We start from the raw sequence: 12,307 nt of genomic DNA, 5'->3' as shown, positions 1-12,307 counted from the left end.
AAAAAAAAAATCCCTAAAAACAAAATATAATACTGATGAGAACAGAAAAGCTCCCAATATAAAAAAGGTGACAAGCTGCCAAAAACCAATCAGATCATAATTTCAAGTAACTGCTCTGATTTGCAATTTCACCTTTTATATTCACTCATGCATTTACTCTTTCAACTGCTCTTCATTCCTTTATGCAGATCTGCCTTTCCATCAGTGTTATTAAAAAGTTTAATATTTCTGGTAATAGAGGTGTGCTCACAATAAATTCTCTAAGCTCTTTGTCTAAAAATGTCAATTCCACCTTCAGTTTTGAAAAATAGTTTCAGTGGTTACAGAATTTGAGAGTGATTTTTTTTCTTTCAGCACTTTCAAGACGCACTCCATTGTCTCCTGGCTTGCACTGCTGCAGACACAGAGCAAGCAGTAGTGCTAACCTTGTTCCCTGCACACAGTGTCTTCATTATTCAGGCAGTTTTTAAGACTTTTTTCCTTTTTCATTGACTTTCAGCCCTTCATTATGTTTCTCTATGTTTATCTTGTTTGGGTTACATTCAGTGTCTGGGACCTGTGGGTTTATAGTTGTTTGTCAAATTTGGGAAAATTTTTGGCCATCATTTCTTCAAATAGTTTTTCTGCATTCCTGCTGTCCCCCCAAACCACTCCATTATATGTTTGTCAGACATCTGATTATTGTCCCACAGGTCACTAGCTACATTATTTTTATTTTGTCTTTCTGCTTCACTTTGGATAGTCTCTCCTGCCATGTCTTCAAGCTCACTGATCTTTTCTGATGCAGTGTCAAATCTGCTGGTAAGCTTGCCAAGTGAATTCATTTCAGGTATTTCTCAGCACTAGAAGTTCCATTTGATCCTTTTAAAAATCTCTCTTCTCATTATGTTCACATTTCCCTTTAAATCCCGGAGCACTTATAAGAGATATTTTAAAGTCCTTTCTTGCTATCTCCATCATCTCAGTTATTTCTGTGCATGCTTCTATTGACAGTTTGTTTTTTTTCTCTTAATTATGGGTTATATTTTCCTGCTTCTTTGTATAAGTAGTAATTTTTGTTGGATTCTGGACAGTATGAAAATATTACTGAATATTTGAATTTTTTTACTTCCTTTAAAGCACTTTCAATTTCCTTTTGACAGTTAAATAACTTGTCGGTAGCTAGGTTCTTTCAAGGATTGTTTTTAGGCTTTGCTAAGATAGTAAAAGGCTTTGCCTTTACTTATACTAAGATATAAGCCTCCTGTAGTTTCTATCCAATATACTTGGGGTTCAAAAGGATGTTTTAATATTTAACTGTCCAATTTGGCCAACCCCTTTATTAATCTCACAGTTTTTAGTTGATCATCTTTTTTTCCTCAGCAAGGAATCATATGATCCACAATTATTTACAATTTTGTTTCCAGTTCATTATCTTTATTTTATTCCTTTTTCTTATTTGGTTTCACTTGTTAAAACCTACAAAAAATGTTAAATACTGTCTTATTCTTGATTTTAATGTGCTGACTCTAATGTTTCATTAAATCTTTTGTTTAATAAAGCTCTGCTATTAAATGAAAATGACAAGTAAATAATACATACACACAAGGGCATTTATGCACATATCGACAGGACTGTCAAGCAATTTTTGACAGTGGTATTTCTGAAAGACTAGGGGGTTGGAATCAAAAGCTTACTTTATAGTGAGTATATGCCATTTCAATACATGTATATTCATCCAAAACATGTATTTCTTTTTTCCAATTAAATATCTAGCTACGTAAAAAGAGAAAAGAAAGTAAGGGAGAAAAGTAAAGAGATAAGAAGAGGGAAGGAGAGGGACAAGCCTAAGGAGAAGGAAGATACAGCAAGAAAGTGAATTCTGTTTCCTACTTAGAAGCAAGTAGCCAGCATGATAGAGTATATTTTATTTCATTAAAAATAGGGTCATATTCTTACATATGTTGCTTTTTCACTTAATACATCACAAGTATCATCCTTCTCCAAAAGTTCACTTCCAGAACATCATTTCAAATGGCTGTGACATTCCACGGCATGGACATGCCACCCCTTTGTATGTAATGATTCTTTCACTAATATAAACATCACTGCCATAAACCTCTTACAACCAAATCTTTGTGTATACTTTCACTTCACCAAGATAAAGTCCTGGAAGTGAAAGGTCAAAGGGCAGGGATATTTCAAGGTTTCTGGAACCTACTGCCAATGTACCTTCCACATTACTCAGATTTCCAATTCCAACAATTATACATGGTTTTCATTTCTTCACTCTGACAAACCTAAATAACATCATTCTCTTTTTGTCAATTTTCTTGGTAAAAAAAAAATGATGACTAAAGTAGCTAAAGGTTTTAATGTTTATTTTTAATAGTATTTCTTTTTTGAATTACCCAGTCATGTGGCAGCTTTAAAATAATTGGTGAGCATTTTTCATAGCAGTCTGTAAAAGCTATTTATATATTACGATACTCACATGCCATCAATATCATTAATGCTACTAATATTTTTCCTAGTTTGTTATTCCCCTTAAATTTTATTTGGCTTATAATATTTTTAAGTTCAACATGATTGAAAACTTTAAGACAGGCAAGCTTATGTTTAAAATTTAAATATTTCCTAAAGTAAATGTTCATCAAATGCCTGCTTCTTCTGACTCTTTGATTGAGTTTTCCAAAGGTGTAAAATCCTTTTAAGGTCTTAATTTTTATCTATTTACTCCTTCTTGAAGAGATCAATCCAAACTAAGTACTTATCCAAAATCATAGTAAACAATTTCCTCTCAGAATCCTTCACTGAACCCTGAATAACAGAACTACCTTCAGTGGTCAAGCTGGAGAAATACAGTGATATAGCAGTTAAAGGGTTATGTGGAGGATGCCAAGCCTGTTGGCTGGGTAATGTCATCTTGGTGTGGTTTCTTCTGCTGTTTTTAATAAAGCCTTTCATGTATATGGTTTCCTGGTCCATTCAGCTTCTATTCTGCATATTTAGTTAAGCTTCATTCCTTGTGCTTTTGCCAACTATGTCAGAATCACTACTTATCGGACTGTTATGTAGGATAAGTTACTTGCGTGCAGCCGCATGTTAAGTGTTTAGAATATGGTGGTCAACAAAACAGGCATGGTTCTGTTGGATGCATGTACAAAGCAAGAGGACTGAATCTAGTGAAGGGGTTAAACATCCCTGCTGTTGAGAATGTTGCGGCCTTCAGAAGGGCAAAGGACTTCCAGAAAAGTGCTCCCAGTTTGCTCCATGAGTTAACTCACCACATTAGGGGCATCAGTGATGACCAGGACCCTCTTCATTTATGTCCTATACATGCCTTGTTACTTTTTCAGAGGAAAGTATTTCAAATGCCCTCTTCAGATCTTCCTTTAATCTCCTGGTACTGAAATATATCTCAGTAACTCCAAGGCGAGAATAAAGGTTAAGGCTCTCCACAAAAATGGCATTTTTGCCCTTTCATAAATCTCTTTACTCAGAGGACTAGCTGAGGCATTTGGTGGTTCATACATACTAGACCCCCATATTTCATCACCAGCCATTTCTCTAAAAGTCAGTCTCTTACCTGTATCTTCCCATTTCCACATCTCTTTTTGTTAAATTATTTCCTCCGCTCAGGATGCTTTACATCATCTACCACCTATTCATATCTCTCACTCCTTTACAAAAACAAGTTAAAATGCTCCTGAAAACTCCCTAACCTTCTTAAATAAAAGTAAACTTCCTTTTCTCTGATGATCTCATATCGTGTTGACTGTAAACTGATGTCCTCTGTAACAGATTAGTTGGGTATTTACCATGTGTCCCTCCACTGAATATCATGCAGTCCTGGTTGGTCCTTTGAAAGTGGAAAGTGTATTTTATTCACTGAGAATATCTACAGTATCTTGCTTAGGGGTATGCAGAAAAAGCTGAATGCCACTCTTTACTGAAAATATGTAACATATAATACAGACAGTAAATCAATACAAGGATGTAATTACTATATTATGCTAGATGACCAAAGTCCTAGGAAAGTATAACTTACTAAAATTTATTTAAAATAAATAGAAAACAAGTTATCTAATGTAATTTATTTAAGTGATAAAAGATATAAAATCAGCAGTGTTCAAACTTTCTCAAAATTCCAGACCCAAATGGCTTTACTGGAAGCTTCTATCAAGCATAAGGATAAAAAAATAATTCCGATACAAACTCTTCCAGAGAAGAGAAGAAAGAACACTACCCAACATGTTTTATAAGAGAAGCACAACCTTGATATGAAAACTAGACAAGAATATCAAGAGAAAAAGTATAGACCAACATCACACACACAAAAAAATGCAAAGACGATAAACAAAATATTAGCAAAAATCCAGCAATATATAAAAAGAATTCTACATCATGATCAAATTGGGTTTATTCCTTCAATGTAATAATGGTTCCCCATTGGAAAATAAATCAAGCTAAATGACTGTAATAAAATGATTTAGAAATAAACTATAGAAAAATTGCTTGAAAAAGTTTCAAAAATACATAATTTTAAACCTTTTAAAATATTAGAATAAATAGAACTGCCTTAAACTAATAACAATTATCTACAAAACAATCTATGGCTAACATCATACTTACTGGTAAGAAACTCACTTTCTACTAAGACAAGAATGTCTGTGATCACCATTTCTACTCCATATTGTAGCCAGTACAGTAAAGGGGGGGGTGGGATTTCAGATAAATTATTGATATTATCAAGAAAATGCAAATTCAGCAAGACTGAACTCAAACTAAGTTTACAAAAACAACTGTATTCATGTTCCAGAAGTAGAAACTTAAAAATTTTAAATACTATTTATCAGAGCATTTTTAAAATCAAGCCACTGTGAATAAATCTAACAAAATTTTTCTAATTTATGCTTTGTATTATGATGCTGATATCTTCTAGTGACTGAACCAGTTTCTCCATGGGGGAAAAAAAACTATAAACTCTGGATAAAGTACAAAATGGCAATGAACTAAAGTCACTGAAGAATGAACAAAGTCAGGCAATCCTGAAAATAATGGGGACTTTGAAAAACAGGTGAGCATGGGATATGTTTTCCATTTTTTAATAGCTTTTAGCCCAAAGACAAAGTCCATTCTAGGCAAAAGAGCTAATATCTGACAGAAAACTTGTAGTCTTTCTGTCTTGAAGAACTGGAAGCCAGTGATCTGCAGAAATTAGAGCTGCTGAAAAAAGAGGGAAGAGGAATCCTAGAAAGTTTAAAGTTTGAATCCAACTAAGTTAAATAACTACTTAATAACACACAGACAACAGACACGCATGCACACACCCCTTAGAAAAATATGAGATTCAAGAGTCTCCACGAGAAAACTTTCACAATGTCCAGGATACATTCAAAGTGTTACTCAAACGCAGTGAAAGATAATCCACTGAAACCAACTCCAAGGTGACCTAGACGTTAGGAATGCAAACATTTTAGAACAGCTATTCTAACCATGCTTGATGAAATACAGGGAAATACATTCACAGTGAAAGAAAAGATAGAAAATCTCAGCAGAGAATGAGAATGAAAGAGCAGCAAATCAAAAATCTTAAAAAAAAAATTCATGAGTAGGCTTATGAGCAGATTAGAGCATCCTAGGAAAGAGTCCATGAACACGATCAAAGGAAATCCTTGAACTGCTGAACACACGGCGAGAAGAGATAAGAAAAAAAAATAAGACCTTCAGGGTCCTGTGGGACCGTAGTAAAACATCTAAAATACACGAATTGAAATTGCAAAAGGAAGTAAAAAAATGAGGCAGAAAAGACATTTGAAGAAATAATAACCAAGATTTTACCATTGTACTTAGTGAAAGACATATTCAGATTCAACAAGCTCATCAGCAAAGGCTAAGCAGGATACAGAAAGAATAAAACAGGATAATGATCATTCAAGTTCTGACTTATCAGAAACAATGAAAACCAGATGAGAGAGAAACAACCATGTTCAAAGTATGGTAAGAAAAACCATCAATCAAACATTTTACACACACTGAAAATATCCTTTAAGGATGAAAGCAAAGTAAAGGCTTTTTCAAACAAACAAAGAAAAAAACCACAACAGGAATTCATCCCTACAGATTAGCACTACAAGAAATGCTAAATAAAATTCTTTAGGCTGAAGTAATATCACATTAAAACTCAGATCTTCAAAGAGAAAAAAAGAACACTAGATATACTGCCTCATAAACATTAGACTGTTACTCAGTAAACATGTGGGTAAATATTAGATTATTATTCCCCTCAATCGTATAAAATAAATAGGTCTGTTTAATATTTTAACAATGTATTCTGAGATTAATAGTGTGTTACGATGTAATTCACCTGACAACTTAGCACAATAAGGATGGGAAGGATAGTGTAAATGAACAGTGTGGTTGAAATGTTTCTATCTGTTACATGAAGAGTTAAAATACTGACTCTGTTAACTGAAAAATCAATTATGTACAGTGTGATTCCTATAGCAACCACTAAAAAATAGCTAATGAATAAATTAAATAAAAACCATAAAAGATAAGTTAACACAGAATTCTAAAACAGGAATATTACATAAAAACAGAATTTACCTTTTCAGATTCACCATTGCCCATGGAATCCCAGTAGGTGTGTTAAAGGCAGGAAGGAGTTTCTCAGCCAGTTGGACTGCTTTAATCTTGAATACCTGAGATAAAAACATGAATATTCATAAATTAGTCATCAATTCATAAATTATAGCCATCGGCATTTGCTGGTCTCTCATATGATGCGTACCACAATGTACTGGATACACAGAAGAAGGAATAGGGCAAAATATGGCATCTCTTGGTACCATGTGGCATACAACAATCACAAAATGTAAACTGGATGCTGAGGAAAGCTACCCAATGTATAATGGGCTGAAATTACAAGTAACTGAAAGTGAAGGACATAGTTTTGCTGTTGATAGTATCTGTATTTTCAGATGGCAAAAGATCTAAGAGAAAACATTAGGCTATGAAATGTTCATCCATGGAATACAAGCTTAGTACAAACATTAAGACAAAAGAGATGCAACCCAATTTGGATAAATGCCCTTGAAGTACTATAAGTATGTCTATGCCTCAACATTTTCCATGAAGGTTTATCCAAATTATTAAAGGGAAATAAAACATTTGAGTTCACATTCCAAGTTTAATTTCAGAATTATAAATATTTCACCCCTTGGTTCCAATTGATACACTTTTTTGGGAGGTGGACCTGAAACAATCAAATACCTAAATATCAGTGTTTCCAAACTTAAAATCATGTACTATTACCAAAATACACCTACTAAAATTGTTAAATTTCTAATATTCTTAGCATTTCAAAACACATAGGTTTGTGTACCCTACTTTGGAGACTACTGACTTACAGGCTCCAAACTGAGATTGGATCATAACATCTTATAGGGCAAGTGGCATGATCTCCTTTTTGCCTCAAGCCTATCCCCTCTCAAACTGACTTCAAATTGGTCAGTTATTTAAGGTCCCATCTTTTCACTGTTTTTCATAAAATATTATTAGACTCTTCAGATAAGGAAGTAGTTGAGGGTCTGGAACAGATCAAAATTCTAAACCAAGATTGTATTAAAGAAAGCACACCAATATTATTGGAGGTAGAAAACATGAGGGAGAAATATGTGTAGGTAGTTAAAGAAATATTATGTTAAGATGCTTTGCAAGTCTCCTTAAATAAGACAAAACATATTATCAGAACTTTTAACTAGAAAGTTTCCTGTATCAACAATTTACCACTTTTTTGAATACGTACTTTAACACAAAAATCCCAATGAAAAATAGAACAATTTAAGGTATAAGTTTTAATAATTTTCTTATATTCACTGTACTAATTCACAAAAGTGAATGTAAATTCTGTTCTTTTTGCATTAATATTTATATGTTAGTAAAGACGTATTACACTATATTAAAAACAGTATTGCTTCTGTTTACCATGAGGAAGAAGGGACTAAGTTTTTATTTAAGAACTAATACTAATGTCACGTATTTGTTAATCATATTTTTGTATCACATCTTTTTTACATATAAAACTAATGTTCAAAATGGTAAAATGTCTTAAAAAACATAAACTCAGTTTAAATAGAAAGCATTCCCATTTCACTTCCAGAAGTAATCAATGACATATTTTCTATTTTCCAACTACCTGTGTTATTAATATCAGTTATACCATATAGCGCACCAAAAAGCAACATCCTAATATCATTAAGAAAATTTTTTCTTATATAGTATTTTATCCTTATTTACTCATGAATACCAGATAGGACCAAAAAACCCCACAATTTATTTATAAAAAATTGTGTATTTATTCTTACATGTTTAAATTTCAGTCACCTTCAAAGTACTCTCCATTTGATGCAATACACCTATTGACATTTTTTCCACTGCTCAAAACAGTTTTTAAGACTTCCGGCCAAGATGGAGGCATAGGAAGATACACTTTGCTTCCTTGCACAACCAAAAGGAAGACAACCACCAATTTGAAAACAAAAACAAAACCAAAAAAACAACCAGAACTGCCAGAAAAATCAAACTGTATGGAAGTCTGACAACCAAGGAGTTAAAAAAGAAACATTAGTCCTGACTATAGGAGGGACGGAGACCAGCAGCTGAGGCAGACAGGACACATGGCAAGGAAGTGTTTGGCAGATGGGGCAGTCCCACATTTGCTTGGGAATAAACCAGGAGGAACAACTAAGGAGCAAGACAGGCCATGCAACCCAAGGTTCCAGTGCAGAGAAATAAAGCCTCAAACCCCAGGCAGTAAAAACCTGTGGGGGTTGTGATGCTGCGACAATATCCCACTCTCATAGGAGAGTCCATTGGAGGGACCCACGGGGTCCTACAATATACACAAACCCACCCACCTGGGGAACCAACACCAGAAAGACACAATTCGCTAGTGGGTAGCAGGGGAAGTGATGGAAAGTGGGGCGAGAGTGGAGCAAGTGACAGTGTTCCCTCTCTGACCCCTCCCCCACAGACAGTGCCACAATGCAGTGAAGAGGGTTGCCTTACCTTCGTGAATACCTAAGGCTCTGCTCCTTAGAACATAACAGGTGTGCCAAGACAAAGAAGTATGGCCTAAATGAAAGAAGAGATGAAAACTCCAGAAAAAGAATTAAGCAATGACAAGGAGAGCCAACCTATTAGATGCAGAGTTCAAAATACTGGTAATCACGATGCTCACAGAAATGACTGAATACTGACGTAAAATAGAGGAAGAAGTGAAGGTTATGCAAAGTGAAATAAAGAAAAATATACAGGGAACCACAGTGAAGAAAAGGAAAATGGCCCTGGCTGGCGTAGCTCAGTGGATTAAGTGCAGGCTGCGAACCAAAGTGTCGCAGGTTCAATTCCCAGTCAAGGCATATGCCTGGGTTGCAGGCCATGACCCCCAGCAACCGCACATTGATGGATGTTTCTCTCTCTCTCTCTCTCTCTCTCTCTCTCTCTCTCTCTCTCTCTCTCTCTCTCTCTCCCCCTCGCTTCCCTCTCTAAAAATAAATAAATAAAATCTTTAAAATGAAAGAAAAGGAAAATGGAACTCAAACCAATGATTTGGAACAGGAGAAAGAAATAAACATTCAACGGGAACAGAATAAAGGAATAAGGATTCCAAAAAATGAGGAGAGGATTAGAACCTCTGGGACAACTTTAAACATTCCAACATCCGAATCATAGGGGTGCCAGAAGGAGAAGAGGAAGAGCAAGAAATGGAAAACTTATTTGAAAAAATAATGAAGGAGAACTTCCCCCATCTGGCAAAGGAAATAGATTTCCAGGAAGTCCAGGAAGCTAAGAGAGTCCCAGAGAAGTTGGTCACAATGAAGAACACACCAAGACACAGTAATTAAATTATCCAAGATTAAAGTTAAGGAGAGAATCTTAAAAGCAGCAAGAGGAAAGGAGAGAGTTACCTACAAAGGAGTTCCCATAAGACTATCAGCTGATTTCTCTAAAGAAACTTTACAGGCAAGAAGAGGCTAGAAAGAAGTCATGAAAGGCAAGGACCTACATCCAAGATTACTCTATCCAGCAGAGCTATCGTTTAGAATGGAAGGGCAGATAAAATTAAATCAGTTGCATGGTATGCATGAGTCCCAGCCATGTCACATCGATTTCTCATTTTCTGGCTCTCCCAGAAACAAATTTTCTTATGGTTTATACACACACAGAGCCTTTGTTTCTCCTTCTCTCTTACACACATAATATCACACATGTACACTCCATTCTGAAATTGCTTCTTTCACTTACTGTACCCTGGAGATCGTTCCAAATCAGTCCACAAAGGTCTACCATCTCCTTCTCTTCAGTGGCTGCAGAATTTCCCCTTTTGTGAATTCACTGAATTGTATTTAGCCAGTCCTCTATTAATGGACATTTGTTTCCAAACTATGTGACTACGTAAGATAAATTCCCAAATTGTTCAATCAATGAGTGTACTCATTTGTAATCTGGACAGTTAATGCCAATTTGTCCTCCACATGTTTCACTAATTTATATTTCTACCAAATTTTTAGTGATTGTTTCCCTGTGATTTTTAACATGAAAATTATTGAAATGTATATTGCTAATCTAATATGAAAAAGGATAACCCATTGTCAATTTCATTTAATTTCTTTTATTAAATGATAGATATTCACAAATAATAAAATCTTTCAAATCTTTCAAATCATTCAAATCTTCCAGGCATACCTCCACATACTGCAGAGGACAGAACAGTATACACAAGTTTCCAGATTCCACACCAGCTAAGGTTCTAGACAATGAACCAAGTATACATAAGTGTGCAATATTTGGAAGGAAGAAGTAAACGATCTGAGGCAGTGGTCTTGCAAGTACAGTGGTGAAGATGTCTGTTTCTTCTGTGGTAGCTCTAATAAAGAAGTTCTAGTAACTGGTCCTTCATAGATACCTTGTGGACAATAAAGGCCATGGAGATGCTGCTTGATCAGCTATATGGCATGCTTGGATATTTTTCCTGGCTGCCTGGTTCCAAGCTACGTAACAAAAATACCTAACATCATGTCACTCCCAAAGATTCTGTTACCTAGTCATTACCCTTTAGTAAGTCACTAGGTAGAATGGATTCTGTTTTCTGCTACTAGAACACTTGACCGGTAAGATGATAAAAACAGATCAATTATTTGCATGTTTAAGAGCCTCAACAGTATTTAAATGAAGAATCCTAAAACATTTCATTTATTTATAGAACAAGACCTTTTGTGTGTTCAATGTCCATTATGTAAAATCTCCCAGTTATTTTTACTGTAACAAATTATAGGTAATGGAATTACGTTCAAACTTGTCCTAGGTTCAGAAGAATTAGGACAAGAACAATTATTCCTAGGTCTGAAAGAACCACAAGAAATGGGACTAAATAGAAACAATGTGGCAAGATTACAAAGAGTTTGAAAATATCAGCAATAAAACAAAGCAAGATAGTAGATGGCAAGAACCATGGTAGATTCTAGAAAAGGAAATAGAATCCACGTGTGCTTTTGTTTCCTTTATTGAATTATTTAAATTACTGTACTAAGGTAATAGTCTTACACCCATTTTCAACCTAGCAGTTAAAGTGAGAATGTTAAACAGAAGTCAAGTTTAGAATGCTGAAATGACATCTCATCTCATTCAGAGTAAAAATCACGGTCCTTTAAAAGGATATAAATCTTTGAAAGTAATGGATTTCTACAGTCTCACTTCCTCTCCTTGGCTCTGCCTCCAGCAACCTACTTCTGCTCCACTAACTGATCTCTTCTGCTGACCTCTGACAATGCCAGTTATGCTTTTGTTGCACTGTCTTTTCATTTGTTGCTCCTTTCAACTAAACGCTTTTACAGAAAGGTATCCACAGGGCTCTCTCATCTCTTTTAGATCTTCACATAAATTCTACCTTTGCACACACTCCTCTGACCATTGTATTTAAAGTTAAAAGCCATTTATCCCCTTCCATGCTTTATCTTTCTCCTTAGCACTTACCATTTTCAGTGCATGTAAGTGTACATATAGGTGTGTAAACACACACTCTGCCATGTATCTATCTTGTTTATTGCCTGTTACCCCTACAGTAGATGGGCAGAAATCTTTTTGTTTTATTCACTGTTGTATAAATCATCTTCTCTCTTACATACCAACCCCTACCTCCCTGAGATATCCATGGTCGTATACAAAGGTTTTAAGCACTTTTTAAGATATTCTACAAAAATGTTGGGATGATGACTATGACAGTAATGTCAAACAGATACATTAACCCATTTAATCCTCA

At 34.9% G+C, this 12,307-nt stretch overlaps 1 protein-coding gene across 2 annotated transcripts in view; it reads right to left on the bottom strand.

Annotated features, from left to right (window-relative positions):
- The window catches only part of MAN1A2 (mannosidase alpha class 1A member 2), a 126,127-nt gene that overhangs the window by 49,484 nt on the left and 64,336 nt on the right, over nucleotides 1-12,307 (bottom strand). For both annotated transcript variants that reach the window (XM_028502763.2, XM_036015249.1), the window contains exon 6: nucleotides 6,592-6,686. In XM_028502763.2, the coding sequence (XP_028358564.1) occupies nucleotides 6,592-6,686 (95 nt within the window). The remainder of the gene's footprint in view (nucleotides 1-6,591; nucleotides 6,687-12,307) is intronic.

Source organism: Phyllostomus discolor, chromosome 14, assembly GCF_004126475.2.
Source record: "Phyllostomus discolor isolate MPI-MPIP mPhyDis1 chromosome 14, mPhyDis1.pri.v3, whole genome shotgun sequence".
NCBI classification, from domain to species: domain Eukaryota; kingdom Metazoa; phylum Chordata; class Mammalia; order Chiroptera; family Phyllostomidae; genus Phyllostomus; species Phyllostomus discolor.
Note: the sequence above shows the minus strand (reverse complement) of the source record. Positions and strands in the feature narration are given on the sequence as shown.